The 18,058-nt window shown below is 35.1% G+C and overlaps 1 protein-coding gene across 21 annotated transcripts in view; it reads right to left on the reverse strand.

The window, feature by feature from the left end:
• The window catches only part of C2CD5 (C2 calcium dependent domain containing 5), a 64,943-nt gene that overhangs the window by 23,169 nt on the left and 23,716 nt on the right, over positions 1 to 18,058 (reverse strand). For 8 of the 21 annotated variants that reach the window (XM_052690497.1, XM_052690504.1, XM_052690508.1 and 5 more), the window contains 3 exons: positions 16,435 to 16,543; positions 2,004 to 2,118; positions 212 to 307 (listed from right to left, as the gene is read on the reverse strand). In XM_052690497.1, coding sequence (XP_052546457.1) covers positions 212 to 307; positions 2,004 to 2,118; positions 16,435 to 16,543 — 320 coding nt within the window. Of the gene's footprint in view, positions 1 to 118; positions 308 to 2,003; positions 2,119 to 14,644; positions 14,711 to 16,434; positions 16,544 to 18,058 lie in introns of all 21 variants that reach the window. The other 13 variants (XR_008208558.1, XM_052690491.1, XM_052690499.1 and 10 more) reach the window with 4 other exon arrangements.

Consider the following 18,058-nt stretch of genomic DNA (forward strand, 5'->3'; position numbering starts at 1 on the left):
AAATAAAAATAGAATATCTAATTTGTTGTAGAGTTCCATTACTTCTGTTGTTGTTGTTGTTAGTGAAAAGCAGTAAAGTGGTTGGTCCCGCATCCTGCACTGTAACACTGTAACCTACCCTAATAGAGAAGAACTATCTTGGCTGTGAGGAAAAAAATCAACCTCTCCCTTCTCTGACCCTATGGAAAAGAAGCCAGGCTGCCATGACAACCTTTGATCCAAACAGCCTTCCATGGTGCCATCCTGAAGAAACCTAGGGTTCAGTACAGCTGCTGTGCCAGACGCGGACAAAATACAGACCTCTTCACTATAAGAGAAAAAAATTACAATAGAGTGAATTCCTACTACTCAGTACTGCTTTCAAATAAAACGATTAGACTAAAAAGTCTTGTACTTAAGTCTCTGTAAATTCAATACAGCTACTAATTTTACGCATTCGTTCAATTTTGTCCATGAGACCACACACACAATCCTCTTTCAGTATTTAAATTATGTTATCAGTAAGCAAAGCAGGAATGAACAGAAAGACTAAAGAGCTTTGCCTAACATTATAAAGAATATAGTACAGTATCACAAAGGTTACCCGGGTTTTTGACACTACAGGTAATGAAAAGAAATCCAGTCATCCAACAAAGGCAAAGAAATGTTAAAAAAATGAAAAAGCACAACTGTTTACCAAAGTGAACTGGAAGCTGAGAGTGTCATCATCTTACAGACAATTACTCTCAAAATGAAATTACAAAACAACGTGGACAACAAGATGCTTCTTGGAAGGTAGTAAGTAGCAGAACTACCAACAACTACAATCATAGTACATACAGCACGTAAAATAACCAGCCACATTCCTGGTTTGGAAGAGTTAAAACTCTCAGAAATGCAAAGCATGATTCACAAAGCTTTTAGCATTTTTATATTAGTTAAATATGAAATAAACCAATAATATTCAGTACTTAAAATACTATGATGAAAAAAAATACGGAAAACATCTTTCCTACATTTTCTAGAATGATATATTTGCCTTCTTTATTTGTCATTTCTTTTTTCGGAATCATTTTTATACACCATATCTAGTAGAGCAGTACTACAGACACAGCTTTGCTCTTTATGGAATAAATATTAATTGACAAGTAAGTACAGAAACTCAAACATTAAACTACACTAAGTTTCTAAAGGAAATGAATGTATGAAATCTTAAAATTGACTGCCTAACTCTGTACAGTTTTACCCAATACCTAAAGTTAAACAAGATTATATATTAATTCTGTAACAAGATGAATTGTAAGATATTTCTCCCCATCTCCAGACTTCTCACAGATTATTAAGGCATAAAATACACAAGATTAGCATTTCTTAGTGAAGAGGAATTCAGCAAGACACAGGAATTTTGGCCTGAGTAGGACACATGCCTGGGGGAGCTTACTGCTTTCTAAAACTGGACTTTCAGAAAGACTACTGCAGAGCTGCAGTTTAACATACTCCAAAATAATGACACGCACTTTTTTAAAAAGAAATGCAGTATATTTACACCTCAAGCATTCTTATGCATTAGGCAGCACATTTTCCTTTAACGTACATTTAATACATTCCTAGTAAAGAACTTGTGTCTCAAGTTTGATGTTTACCACTTAAGTACCAGTCCACCACTTTTACTTCAAGTAGATTAGGTTTAGAAAACTTCAAAGAAATTAGTACTACTTCTACAAAATCAAACATTCAGGTTTGAATTATTTTTTTTTTTAATGCAGTAATAAGAGCAACAGTGTCACTAGGAAATAAATGAAAACCCAGTAAAAGCCCAAACCAAAACCTATTAACAAAAAGGAAATCTGAAAGACTGTTTAAATTTTTAAGCTCAATTCTGAAACTTAAGGAAATTACTTCAGCATGTTCTCCAAAGTAGACCTAGTAGACAGTGGCAACAACTGTGTTGAAACAGTTCTCTGTCTGTAATCCATTGAAAAATAAATAAATTTTCTGTGGCATTTTGAAAAATCATGATTTACCAAATGCTAGTTGATTCACTGTAGCCCACTACAGCATGACAACCCAATGCCTTGGCATGGGATTTTATTTCTTGTCTGATTTCTGCCCACCACGCATCTCGTGTCTCTGGTTCATCTGAAAGACAAAGTACAAATCAGTTCACTATTCCGCACTATGCCAATATAAAGTTTCATGCAATTAATCTCACAGGCTGAAATTTTCATATTCAAGTGTTTTATCTGAGGACTTCCTATTTCCTAGCTGTCACACTACAAGTATTGAGCAAACATGAACATCAACAGGGCTGTGTCATTAATGTTCCTGTTTATCACTCACGGAACTGGTTCTGACAAATTACTGTGTTCTTGTTGTGGTCTGTAAGACACCAAGTATTGGAGACACTATTTCAGTCTGTACCATCTTTAAGATCATGCTATCAGTTTTCAACAATTTAAGAATAGCATCTAACTTGCAGTAAAGCATCAAAGATCTTTTCTAACAAAAGAAAAACTACTACTAATAATGAAACAGTATTTAGAGTAATACATTGATATTTACCTCACATCTTTGAAATAACCTGAATATTTTTTCTACTGTAAGCAGAAGTACTGTTAGCAGATTTTTAAAACCATTTGCACAAGACTGAATCACCAGTCAAACACAGTGCTCTGCAGTTCTTGGTTTACCACTTCTAACTTATAATAACAAACAGTACAAATTTTAAGCTATTTTTAAATTAACAGCATGAAGAAGAACAAGAAGTATGTTGACTACATACTTGACAACATATTTTTTGCTTCAGTATCCTGATGACTGTCCTGGTGACTGTGCTTTTTTTTTTTTTCCTCCTTCCAAAACGGATTATTTATCTCATCATCTCTATTGCCTCTGGGGTGCATGCTGAATATTAAATATACTCTAACTCCTTACCCTGAGAACTACATTAAAATGCAAAAGAAAAGTATTACTAGGATAAGTTCATGCAATTTATTTGAGTGTTTAGAAACAAGTTTCTCAAAATTAAAGCTATCCCTGCAAACTTTTTATATATGAACTCAAAAACTACAGTTTAAAACTAAGGCTTATAAAGTGCTTCATCTTTCAAAATGGAAAACTATGTTGACTGTTGATACATAAAACAAGGGAGAAAACAAAACCAAACTGCAGGCGCTCAGATCTACAAGAGGATCTGAACAGATAGATTCTCACACAATTCCGCTGGAATCAATTGCATTTGGCATGGATACAAGTTCTAGCCATCAGGATCTCGTTGCTAAGTCATAATATAAAATATTAAATCTGAGAACCATTGGGAGCCACTTTCGCACTTTTGTGCTATTAGGAATATTTATAAATATAGTGTATGATAATTCGATATCATACACTAAGTTCTCTGACAACGTGATGAACAAAAATGGAAGATGCAGATATACAGATATTTTGAAACCTACTGAAACAAAAACATCGTACAGCAAGATACATTCATCCATGATTTCACCTCAGCTTTCTTTTTTTTTAATTCAGAATTTGGCTTTCAGCTTTCTAAAATAAACCAATGATCATTTTGTAATAATTAAAAAGCAAGCACAAAGGTTTGTATTAATAAGTTAGTTATTCAACCATATCTATTTTTAGATGTTATTGCTTGTGTACTCATACTGTACTAACAGCAGGCTTGGGTGTGTAGAATCAAGGTCATCCAACATTCGCTTTAAGAAACATATGCTAATGACAACAAAAAACTACAGTGATCATGGAGAACCTTCCTAAGAACTGAGACAAAAAATATACACACCAAAACATAAAGCAGACTAAGGATTTTCATGAATTGTATCAATCACGCTACACTCCAGTTGAGTTTACCTTCAGCAGGTTTCAACACATTCCCAGTAAAATCTCTAGGCATTGCATTTTGCCGTTCCTCAGAATGAAACCAGCATTGAAACAGTTTTACTGGCAGGAAAAATCAAGCGCTCAAGACTCAGATGACTGTGGTACCTGCTATTAAATTCCCACACTTTTCAGCTTTCAAGAGCTGAGCAGAAGTAGCCCATCACATCACAGCACTGGACTTCCCAAGTTCACTGTTGATAACAGTGTTATCAACTTTTTGTTACACATCAAGCAACTTTTTATTGCATGTGTTCGGATACAGAAATGCACAGGCTGTCCTCACTGCCACCAGTTAACAGAAGCATTACTATGCAACCAGAGGAACTTTGGAAACACATTTTAAGGCAAAGACCACGATGTCAGACAAAACACATTAAGCTACAGGAAGATGTGAGACCATAAGCAAACCAATTAAATGTCATCACTAATTCTTCCTGGTAGAATGTAAATGGGTCTAAAGAGACATTTCTCCTTCTTCCATCCAATCACAGTCAAGAAGTTTGCTTATTAATGTGTTTCCCTCTATAAGAGAATGGTTTAACTAGGTAGAAAAACTGGGAGCACTGACCACACAAGACACTTCTTGCTCAACCAGGCTTGATCACAGGCTGCTGGATGTAAGCACTGATGGAATAGCCAGTGACATTTTTGTGATTCACAGAAAAACCTGCAATGGAGATGTAACTGGACCACTGCAATCTTTTCCCAGACATAAAGACTTAGGCAAAGGAAAGTTAATTTTATTATTATCGTTAGTTTTCTCTTCACATCCTCAGGTACCACTTGGCAAATACTGCTAATGACCTCTCTGTGCAAATGAAATGATGTTGTAATGAAAGACTTGAAAGCAAGAGGTGAAGCAATGGGGTGAACAAATGAGGCATTGTGGGGTAAAGAACAAGATTACAAGCAAGAAAATGATAGTAAAAACAAATGTGGACACAGGAAAAACTGAAACAGAATGAAATGTTGAAACAGAACAGACATGCTCAAAGGGAACAGAAATGGCTGAGAGAGAAGTGACGGGTCCCAACCTCTACTACAAACACGTAACTTTCCTCAACAGGAAATTTAGCTTTTAAATCAAAGTTAAGAGCAAGTTTTTAAGAGAGTTAATACAATTTTCTTACCCAGTCTATCTACAAGAATGCCTTATCATAATGAAAAGTGCATATTTTGTGAGGTTGCTCAACACTATGTCTTGCTCAAGCAACATTTAACTCTTTACTCTAAGCATCTGTAATTACTGTAGTAATGTAATGCATGATTTTCATTCTTATTAAAGATAAGAACCATTTTCCAGTCATTGTCTTCATTGCTCACAGGATCAGGCTCAATATCTTTCAAAAAAATAAAAATAAAAATAAAAAAATCCAACAAATTCTCATTGTGAAAGTTCAAAAAGGTCATGCATAAACAACTGCTTGTAAGTAGAAGACCCAGCCTCCTTTAAGACATTCAACTGAGTCACTATATTTTCCCTTCCAGAAAGGGAATAATAAGGATCAGTATATTAATACTGTACATTCACACACAATTTACATAAACTTACCTTTGCATATAAAAATACAAAATGATTGTCTACAGTTAAGATCAAATACTATGACATTGCAGTAATAAATTGATACAGAACACTGAATGCAGTGCAATGTGTAGCATTCAAATTCTTCTGACAAGTATTTTCACAAGCAGCCTTGTTTGACACAAGCCACACAATTTCACATGGGGATGCCATTGTAGCATTTACAAGTTTAGTAAAGCTAAGGATTTACATAAACAATTAGAGGAGTTAGGGAAGCAGGATGGCATGTGTCCAGCACACTCTGTATGAGTGTCTGTTGTTGTTTTTCACTAAGGCAAAAGCTTAAGAACTAAGGGTTTGCAAAGCAGATTCAGCAGACAGTAGCCAGAAACGGTGGGTATTTTGGCGCATGCTTGGATCAGGTGACAGTACAGACTGAAAACTATGGCAGCTCACTGAAATGGTTACAGAAAGTAATGGCCCTGGATTCTAGGTGGAAGCAAAAAGGCAAGCATACATAGCACTCAATCACAAGCTTTTCTAGCAAATCCATCAACTAGTTTATAGCAAGGTTTATCTAAACTCCAAACAAGGAAGTCTGCAAAAATTACACTGCTATTACATACTCTTTATTGGAAATCACAGACTGAATTTTAACCTGCTTTCATTAATGTTTCAAAATTGGCATGATATTTATAACGAAATAGAAGCAAAGCATACTGTTTCAAGAGTTGAAGACTTGAGAAACAATGCTGCAAACAAGAACAGCTTTCTATAAAAATCGTGCCAACTCAAACCCTCTCCAGTTAAAATTTTTCCAAAATTATTTAACGGCTTCAGTAACTACAAACATTGCCTTTATTTGGTGCCCCAATTGTTTTCTTGGTTCATAAACCACCCATTTCTTTCATTCAAAGTATAGGATTGATTTCTTTCACCTGGATAACACTTAACACTGTAGATGTTTTTTATTCACAAGAAGCAACATCTTTCCAGTTATCTGTTAAGAGGCTGTCTTCAAGGCCTTTCAAGAATCAGCACTAGGCTAGGTCCCCTACAAATCTTTAAAACAAGAGTTAGGTACACAAGAGTTACCGCATTAAAGATGAATTCTAAATAAGACATCCTGAGAAAAGCTCTTAAGTAGGAGCTGTATGGCTCATTTCAATGTATCATAATACTTCATATTGAAATTTAGTGAATATTTACATTTACAATGCAGCATTCCAAAATGACAAGGACAATCACACTGGGAGTTCTGTCAACCTACAAATGATTCTTTGTCCTGGCACCTCAAAAAATAGCAACGAAGACAGCAAATTTAAACTCTGAATCTTTCACTAGGTAGAGTCATAATCCACACTTTTCTGAGGCGGCCTCCATCTTAATAACCTCACAGTAGCAGAACAGGCACAGCTACTGCACTTTCATACTGCAAACAGAGTTTCCTTATCCTCTTATTCTCAAATCTTCTCTATTACAACCTATTAATCAGCTTATATTGAGGAGGGAGGAGAGGGGAAGTTGCTTGTTTTGTTTTCTGGGTGTGAGATTGGGTGTTTTGGGGGGCAGTCCTTTTCTTTTAAGAAATATCTTTGTCAGGTTTACAAGCACCTTCCCTGGAGTTTCACCTACAAGTCTAATTTGATGCTCTCTGGCTACCCCATAAATTAATGTATTTCCCATAACCTTTCTAAACTATTTAACAGTGCACAGAAAGTTTCTTGCCTGTGTATCCTAAAACATACAACAAATGACTAATCCTGCAACAGATGAAAACTAATCTGAAATTTTCCCAAGATTCTCAATGCTTTTTTTCTCTCCTCTTTAAACTGTTCTCTATGTTTATCTTTGAGACAAAGTTGGGAAAATGAAAGCTTTTTTTATAATTCAGAAACCAAAGAAAATAGATTATTGGGATTTATCATACGAAAACTAAGATGCAAAAAAGCAGTGCATACATATCACCAAACAGAAATGGTAGACTTACTCCTACAAAATTTAAAACTACAGATAAACCACCCAGGCTAAAGAACAGTACTGTGTCAGTGATTCCCTGGCACATGAAATGAGGTCAGAAAGCATGTACTTTTATTTCTCAAGCCCAACTGCCGAATGAGAAAAAACACAGCTGCTGATGTTGAAGGAATTCTTCAATTACTTAAGATGCAGCACCTAGGATTAAAACCGCAACCAGCCTTCACACATTTGTAGGATAAGGTATTTCAGCTGGCTGACTGAACACAAAATTACTCCTTTGCAGGCCTACTCTTCTTCTATTGAGTTAGTCAGGACAAGAGACTCACTCTGCAAGCGCATGGTCACCACAAGACCGCAGGACCACATGGCAGAAACAGTGCAGAACAGCAGACTGCTCCTTCCAGTAGCAGCACACTACTGAGATGCGCTAGATTTAATGAAGATACACTTTCAGATGGGAAGAAGCAAAGTTTCCCTCAGCAACATTCCCACCACAACTCCTGAATATACTTAATTGCAAATATTCCACTGAAAACCCTATATCACTGCTGGAAGACCAGAGAATACTGGTCTTTTCTCATAAAAAAAGAAAAAAGAAAAAAAAAGCAGTTGCTTTAACTATAAAACAGAACTAAAAGGCTCAGCTAGCTGGAGCACCTCCTGTAAGATGAAAGGCTGATAGATCCAGAACTGTTCAGCTTAGAGAAGACTGAGGGGGGAATCTCATCACTGTTCATAAATATCTGAAGTGTAGAAGTCAAATAAATGGGATCAGGCTCTTTTTAGTGGTGCTGTGACAGGTTAGGGGGAACAGAAAGAAACTGAAATACAAGACGTTCCATACAAGGAATGAATAAGGAAAACTTCTTTACTGTGGAGAGAGACAGAGCGCAGGAACAGAATGCCCGGAGAGGTGGTGTAATCTCCTTCTCTGGAGATATTCAAGACCCACCTGGATGTTTTCCTGTGTAATCTACCACAGGGATCTTGTTTTATCAGAGGGATTGGACTCTATGATTTACACAGCTCCCTTTCAATCATTACTGTGTGATTTTGAAACTTCTGTTTCTTTGATACGGGTGAATGTGTTTGTAATTTAGGAAGGAACATCTGTATGGAATTACACTTCCATACAGAAACTCTAAAGCAAATTGAGGCATTTTAACTGTTTCATCCCTAAAAGACAACTATAGGAATCCTAACTCAGAAGTCTGGCTTTTGGAATCTCACTTTACCTTCCCATCAGCTAACTCTTTTACATTCGTAAACAAACTTACATTCTTGACATTCCCAGCCTTGAAACAGTCCTAATTTGTTCCTAACCTCAAACAAATAATCCATGGAACACTTTAAACTTTCAGATACCTGAAGATTAGCATCTCCTAAATCTTAGACTGACATAAACAAAAAACAAATATTTTGTAATGCTCATTGCGTGACCTACATTAATTCAATTCTGTATATCTAAACAAAACATTTCAGATGAAAAAAAAAAAAATCAGTAATTGGAATTTTACCCTAAAAAAAGCCAAGTCTCCATTGTTCTGCACTTTGTTTACTAGTCACACATCGCAAGCTATGTGACTGATCTTCAGGACAAACAAGCAAGAATTACTTGGACAGATCACTGCACAATTAAACCTTTTCTTTACACATCATCTTTGAAGGAAGAATTTTCCATACTGGTTCAAAAAAATCTGCTGAAAAATACTACCAGCATGAACTGCAGGGCTGTAAAGTTTAGACCCTGTAACTTTTCCTTTTAATGGTAGGTGAAGGTCTTACATGCTGTATGCATGCTGCAAAAGACTATCTTTTTTTTTTTTTTTTTTTTTTTAAGTTATCACACCATCAAACTGGCAGCAGTAATTGGGTTTATAGAAAAGGGAAATATCATGTAATACAACTAAAAAAACCTCAAATCAAATAGTAACACATTTGAAGTCTGAAAAATAATACTGGTTTTGTATGTACATATTAAAAATTAAACCTAAAATTAAACTATTATTAAGATAACTCTTAAAAATGAAGGTTTAGTCCTCAGCATACTTCCCTAGCACTACAAGTTTCAAAAATGCTGTTCAGGCATAATAAAATGTTAAACACCGTAACTAAATTGTCTCTGGAAAATTAAGTGTGTCACACCTAATTGTGTCACTAGCTTTTAATTATCATCTCAATCAGTCATTCATTCTCTAACACTGATGTCCTTACAGATGTGCTCAAGGTTCCTCTAATAACAAATCAACTGGGACTAAGTACCATACAGGAATGTTTTAATTGATCCTATTACAGTAACAAGGACTGCTTTGATGAGGTGCTAGCTAGTAAAGATACTCCTCATTTTCAACTTCTACCTGTTGCTTTGTCATTTACACACAATAAGTGCAACTGATTTTAAAACAAGCAATCTTCAAAGGACATCTTGAAATGATGGGACTGTCAGTCAAAACTGGAGCAAAGTAGTAAACAAAGCACATTTTTAAAAACCGCTCAGTGTAAATGTAATAACTAGTATCAAAAAATGAACTATGTATATGTTTTGAAGTCTTAAGTCCAAATACCTGGAAACTTAAAGTATGCAAGAATGTTATTTTATCTAATACAGTCATTGAAAGAACCACACAGAACTTCAAAGAAAGTAAGAGATTAATCTCTCAACAAACAGATGTTCACAGACAAGACTACCACTTTCTGGCTGACTGCTATGCAGTCAAATTCCCTCACTACACAACTGCAGAAATTATCTGGCAGAAATTCATACAGCCTCTGCATTTCCTATTCATTGTTTACACTCCTCATGCTTTGTCTGTTGTATACACAGATCCACAGATCTTCCACAGCCTGTGCTCATATACCTTCACAACCACATGTTTCTGTTTTTGCTAGTCACACTAGCAGAAGAACACTCTCTAAACTTCTGGATTCAAGGAGTCTTTCCTAAAGGACTTCAGCAAGACTGCATGGAGACAAAACAACTCAAAAGTTACAAAAAAACACTGAAAATATATCTGCAGAAGATCAAAGACAGATTTTGCTGTCTAGTAGAATTTAAACTACAAAGTAAATGAGGAAAAAAAAAAAAACAACTATTGTTTTTTTCGATGAGAAACGTGGTGCACTGAAGAACTTCGTATTCAAACCAAGAAAGAACAGCTCTCATGCTAATTCAGCTCAGAAAATGGATCTTATCCATTAACATTTACCCACTGCAGTTCCTACTACCCTGCTAAGGTCAGCTAGAACTTGTATAATCTGCAAATTACACTCCAGTTTCCTAAAACTCTGTCAAAGTTTTACAAATACATGTTTTTCTGTTGTTTTGTAGTATTTTGGAAGCTGTCATTTCAACTAACTTTGTTCCAGTTTTCTTCTAATATACCTTGGACAAAGTAAGAAACCGTACAACTACGTCTTTCCAATCGTAGAGTGGCACAGCATAAGGCTGATCAAAACTCATCACGAAACATGAAGCAAAACCATGACATCAGGATAGCTGTTTTAGTCAAACCTCATGTTTTGAAATTAGGACAAGTGATCTGCAACAACTTTCAAGACTACCATTCACTCTCTCTCATATTCTACCAGTTCAAACTGTAGTGGTGAAATAAGCAATAACTGCACTGAAGCATCTGTGCAGCAAAAAGTCAATGCTGACTCCCACGTCATTAACCAAACTTCAGAGAGAAACTAAAACTAACTAAATAGCAGTACTTTGTATTAGAGCAAAGATTTCTAAAACAAAGACTTTAAATGTAAAATTTGTTAATATATGAATCTTTAAGAGAATACCTGAATAGTCACTGACAATGATGAACCATTGTTCAATTACACAGACATCTGCTCAAAACTCACTAAATAAAAAAATCACACACAGTTCCAAAGGAAATTATTTCCTTAAGAAATGAGTGCATCTGCTTCAAAAGAGACTATTCAAAAATTAATCACATTAATCATAAGAACCATTTGAAAATACTCACTCCTCTGAAATAAACATTTCAGAGCAAAGAAGCAGAATAAAATATTACTGAAAAACATCATAATTTAATACACGTATTAATAAAGAACAAAAAGTTAAAGACTCATTCAGACACCATGTAGCTTTTATTCATTCTCCCCCATTCAGAAAACACCCTGACAACTGCTGTACCATTATTCTATCAATACACACTGATGTGTTGCAAGTCAATCCGGAAATTCTTCAAGAAAAACCTAGAGGTCAATCTTAAAATTTAGTTGTCTTTTCTCTTTTTTTTTTTTTTTTAAAAAGATGTGAACTTTAGACTGTAATGAGAACATTCTGATGTTTCCTACTGCATTTTTTTCAAGTACACCACATTACCACTCCAGATAGCAGTAAGAAATGTAATTTGCACATCCACTGTATGTTCGTATTTCCATGACAGAAAAGCATTCAGTTTTAGAATCAAAACATTTTCAGGCTTTCCTCTTGCCTTTTCTCACGTAAGAAACAAGCATTCTGGAGAATTTCACACTCCAATAACAAGTCAGGAATATCACACAAGGATCTCAGAAGAGCCCTGGGAGTTATATTAACAATCTTTTTTCCTTTCACATTTCTGACTACTGGAGCTAAAGAAGCACTATTAGAGCAGCTCCCTGAAGCAGGAGGTTAAAAATGTGATTACTTGAATATATTGGATACTTTAGTCTATGAAATGACTGTATGTGAAAGTGGTGTCTACTGAACAAGTTTCTTTTACTTGCTTAGGAACCTTTCTTCTCTGTACTGAACCTTAAGGAAAAACTACCAAAGATCCAGCCTGCTGGACCTAGGACTTCTTTCACACTTTTATATTTACAATACATCTTTAACATCCTTTTATAGGATGCCACAGAAATGGCATCCAGTAGTGCCCTTGTTTCAACAAATCTGTGCTCTTCCCCTCTACATTTATACTGCAGATTCATCTTGACCACAGCTTATTCCTAACTTTGCAAATGTGTAACAATTATGAAAATAACTATGCACAATTTGTAGTTTAAGAAATTTATTTTTCCTTCATCAAATTCAAATAATTCCTTACTTCCACATTTGATTTTCGGGCATGCTCAAATCTCTGCATCTTTCCATCAAATGTCGCCACATCTTACACATTAAACAACCTCCTGACCACTAGCAAAGAAAGAAAAGGAATTCCTTTCCATATCCTTACGAAGCCTGAACAGTTTCTAAAAAGAAAATAATTTCAGGCTACTTATGGTTGTGATTACATCCTTGCTAACAGGAATGCATAGTAAATGCACAGTACTCTTTCCCTTAACCTTTAAAAACCTTTTCTCTCCCTCAGGCCAAGCATTAAGAGACTTGGCAAGAAACGTCTAGAAGAGGGAGATAAACAGAAATTTTAGATTTCTCAATAGTAGCAGATTTACACAACACATCATTATTTCAGTCTAAGACAGAGTTAAAGTATATAATCTGAACTCTACTCCAAAATCTACTGCCTACTGCACATCACACCTAACACCTGATGCACTGTATTCCTTTGCTCTTCTTGTTCAGCAGCATCCCTGGCAATGAAAAACCAACAAATGTGAATACAACTCACACAGTTCCTGACCAATAAGACAAATCCAGAGTGAGAGAGCTGCTGACATGTGTCAAGGCTAAAGAAATACAGACAGTTCTGGCTCACAGGAAACTATTAACTCTAAAGTTAGTGCTTGATTTAGGCTTCTCTGCTCCAGAATTTCTGCATAACCAACACTTTTGGGTATAAATACATATAACAGACTTAATGTCTTCATTTTTCTGTCACCTCTAAGCAATTTAGGCCATTGTTTTGAAATGAAGTCATGACTAGCTGGCCTTTAGTTTTGTAGGCTTACATTACTGCATTCCTTTCTAGCCTCGTTTAATGCAGTTTAGTGTCAGTACACAATTAATCTACTCCATTATTCTAATAAAATTTCCATAATAACATGAAACATCTTGAACCAGGCTACACTACACCAATAATAAATCTGAAAATTTCATAACATTATTTTCATATGAAAATTGAAATTCAAATTAAAAGATTCTATTTCATAACAAGAAAATAAACAAAAATAAAACAAACGAAAAAGCCATAAAACCTCCTAATTCTGATGTTCCAGGACATTTAATCTGGGAAGAAACAAGGACAAAAAAATTAGCCAGAGGTTTCACACACTACGTGTAATTGAACTATCTGTAAAATGAAAAACGTATATAGATAATTAAACTAAAGTTTGGAGCATGACTGTGTACAATTTCCAAAGACACAATACAGATGTGCAAAGCAACATTTCAGTAACAAGAAGGCAAGTCTGATTCTGGGGAAAAACGAATCCCTCCAAGTCACCTTTCCGCCTTTGTACTCAGTTTGTACTTTGTGTCGGTTTTGAAAATAGCAAAATGCTTGGCAGGCTTCACTGACTTGGATATTATAAGCATGGAAGTTACACCTCTGCTTCTTCCATACCATTTTATATTTCCAGAAGGAAGAAAGGGAATCTTTAAGAAAGATCGTTTTCATTTTTCCCTGTAAGAGGCCAGTACTTCACACAGCTTTCATGTAGACTGTACCATAACTCTTCCATTTTCTCTGGAGCTGTATAAAGATGTTACACACTCTGATCCCTAAAACAGCATAAAAAGTAGAAAACTGGGGCTTTTTCACATTAGGTTTTGAAGAGATTTAAAAGCTTAAATAATTCTGCTGTAAAACTTGCAAGATAATTCTATCTTACAATACAAGATTTATGAACCAGCACATTCTAGACAACATACTACCCTCTCTGAAGAGACCATCTTCTTTAGTCTATTTTTCTTGCTTTCAGCATACTTTATGTCAAATATTTAGAACAAACATATTCATTGATTTCCTGAAATTAACAGAAGTACAGCCATTATTAAAGAAAGTGCAATATCATGCAAAATAAAACAAAACAACAACAACAAAAAAATCACATTTGACATGATCCCAACTGTGTAAAACCAGAATCCATTCTCCTTACCTAGCTCACTTGTTTTCTAGATGCAAGGCTTTTTGGATTAGTATAATATTAATCTTAGGAATACTATTTTATACTAAAACAATGTTTTGTGATTTTAAAGAAAGCCTTCAACAACATTAGAACAAGACATTGAGGCATGTCACTGTTAAACAGATTTAAATTTGAAGCATTAACCTAATTCATATCCTACAGCATATCTAAGAACTTCACTGAGCTGCCATAATTTCTGTCAGCATATGTAGTACTGAATGACTAGTAAAATACCTGAATTGAAACTATTCCAGTCTAGCAGTTTGTATGATCTTGTGTTACCCATAATTCCGACAAAGGCTGAGTTCAAAACAGCAAATTAGTAGATCAGTTATAGGAGCAGAAAAGTGAAAAAATAAAAAAACTACCAACAAGAACACAATTGACAACATCACTCCACAGGAACTGGAAAGACACAGACAGCAGAGTTAATAAGAGGCTGAAAGGGAAAAAAGGAGCATGCTATAGCAATCTAGCAGTAGGCGTGATCAAAGTATACAATAAACAGCAATTACTGTGTAATTCGTAAGTTCTCAAACAACCTCTTTTAGTATTTTTTCCTCTTCTACAATTTCCTGCATATTCACTTGCCAGCTTAAGTAATTCAATTAATTTACAAACTTGACTGAAATGCTTTGTATGACCATCACCATAACAGAATTTGTTTCTACCTCTTCACTTTCCCTCCCACTGGCACGTCCTTTCACTGCCCTCTTTCATTTTTCATTTTTTTGCAATATGCTGAGTTTGAAGTATGAAGTACGTTACATACACTCGTCAGGAGCAATCCAAAAATCACAAAAAACCCCTTTAAGTTGCAAAAAGTCACTTAACAGTTCAAATGTGTGTCTCTATTTTACATTCTTCTCCCACTTCCAGTTTTTTCATTTTGTCTTATCATATAGTACATTCCATAGGTAAGTGTTCTGTATCACAAATGTTATCTGTACATGAAATGTCGTATCTGTATCACATATGTTAAAATACAGACACTTGAGACAAATTTGTATCAAAAAAGAACAAACAAATTATACATAGACATTACTCAATATTTTCTCTACTTCATAAACAAAAGCTTAAAAATAGGGAAAAAAGAACAATATTCTGTACTCAGATGCTTTAAAAATTCCGTAAAGTAGTTTACTTGAATTCAAATCTAGTCTGGGATTTTATTTCATTTTGTCAGCATAATCAGGAACGATGTTCCTGCTTTAAGAATTACCTGCCTTGAAGGAAAGGGAGATTTCTTGTTGTTTTTTTTCCTAATTTTTTTTGGAAAAAGATGCATTTGCACAAACTTTATGTTCTATTACTCCTGGCCAGTGCATGCAAAATTACTACAGGTGTTACTGTATTCTCTCATCTGCTTACATTTTAAGTGCACTGATTAACTCCAACTTTTTACAGAGCACCTCTACTTGTATCAATTAATGTAACACCAAAAGTATTCATACTGCTGATTTCAGAAACATGCAAAATACATGTTCCATTACTGGAGTTCCTAGGTAAATATTAGACAAAAAACACTAAAAAAATTGTTCTGTGTGTGTTTTTAAGTAAAAACAAAACACTCCAAAGGTTTTATCAACAGAGGTTAAAAACACATATTGAGCTAGAATGCAGAGATCAGTCCTTAAGGATTTCAAAGAGCTAAAAATTAGAAAACATTTATAAGTATATATAAGTATTTCATCCGATTTTTGTTTGAAAGGAAATCTTGCCCCATGCTTTAATATTCAAAAGTAGCCAAAAATAAGTAGTCTCGATAATTCAAAGACAATTCTTGGTGTGAAGTTAATGGATCCCATGTCCTATCAGAATTTCACTAACTTGATGAGAGATTTCTCACTGAAGACAAACCCTCTGAATGCCTACTACTTTTCAAGCTTCAATTATTGCTCTTAATATACACTGTTAGAATGTATTTTTATTAATAAAAATACAACTACCTCATACCATTTTAAGGATTAGAAGTACGTGGTCATCACGATAGAACTTAGGAGAAACGTACTGTGTCAACGTACCAGGATTGTGAATGCGATCCAAGAGCTTCACAGAACGGGCACTAACAACACCACCAACGTGGACAAGGAAGCCTGGTGGAAAGGCCGTCAAGGTAAAAAATGGAAATTCCTGTCACGAGTAAAAACAAGCATCAGTGACTGTTCATCAACTACTGGTAACTGCCACTAAACATGCAGTGAACTGATCATTGCCCTGAAATACAAATAAAGCAGTTACAGAGGGCCAAGCGTATCCTTCAGGCTTACTAGGCACTATGTAACCATACATCTTCACAGACCAACAGTGTAAGAAAAGCAGAGTTATTCTAAAAATGTAAAAATACTTTTCCCCCATAGAGTTGCATTCTAACATAGTATTAATTAGTAATCAAAGCTTTACATGTTTGAGTTAACAAAGCTTTTATTGGTCTGCCTTTAAGAAGGCAGCTAAGCAACACAAGTTTGTTAACTGATAAAAAATAAAGGATTATTTTTCTCCATTTTCCAGGGCTTACTGTTACAAATTAATGCAGTTCAATACTGAAGCACAGGGTAAAGCTAACTACAGTTCTGTAAGAACAGTGAATGTCTTAGTACAGGAGGACACATTTACAAATATATTAGCAGACTGCTCTGCGAGTGACAAAAGCTCTAAAGATAAGTAGTAAATATTCATCCTTTGGAATAAAGCTTAAGTCTTCTATGAAATACAACTAAGTTCTCAAACCAAGGAAATTCATTTCCAATTTCATTTGTTTAAATGATTTTTACAAATTCATAATTGAAATCAGCAATTAATAAGATTTAGCAACAGTTTGAAAATGTTAATACAAAAGGTCATTAAGAGATAATAGCAATTTTTCATTACATACATGACAAAAACCTTCATATTCAAATGTGGTGAGCCCAAAAATGGCAAGATTTTATTTTCTACAGTATTACACTCTATAGCACATTTATGGGGGGAAAGGTGACAGGTTAGTGTTCAGCAATTCTCAACGGAGAGGCAAAAATACAAAGAAAAATCATGCAATCGTAGTTTGTATAGTGATGATTGGTTAAATGGATAAAATAAACAGCGTAACTGTATATGAGAGAAAGTACAGTACAGGTTCCTTTCTCACATACTTAAAGCACTTACAACAGTACAGTGTAGCTGAGCTTCCACCTAAACAGTGTACATGCTGCAAATTAAATGAGGATTGTGGTTCTTCCAGCAATACATGGCATGAAAAGCCCTTCTGAACAAAAGTCCAAGGCAACTTTTAAAATGACCACTTCAGGATTACTACCACCCATGTGAAATTTACTAGAACTCTTACAATTCTTAAGAACTTCCTTTTTTCTGTATTTTCACTTTTACAGAATTTCAAAACTGCAGCAAATTTTGTCATCAATAATAACAATGTTGACTACCTCAGGCAAAACAAAACAAAACAAAACAAACTACTGTAGTTGTGTTTCATGAAGTGACTAAAAAGTAGGACTTCATGAGAGGAATCTGTGAACCTGCCCGGCTGATCTGTCTTCAGGAGCACCAATGTATCTCTACAGAGGAGTAGAGAAAAGATTCCACCAGAAGGTTTCACCAGATCTTGAAGTGCTCTGCAAGTTGTCAGAGCAGCCAAAGACCCTGACCACAACA

Source organism: Tympanuchus pallidicinctus, unplaced genomic scaffold (genome assembly GCF_026119805.1).
Source record: "Tympanuchus pallidicinctus isolate F22 unplaced genomic scaffold, pur_lepc_1.0 scaffold27, whole genome shotgun sequence".
Lineage (NCBI taxonomy): Eukaryota > Metazoa > Chordata > Aves > Galliformes > Phasianidae > Tympanuchus > Tympanuchus pallidicinctus.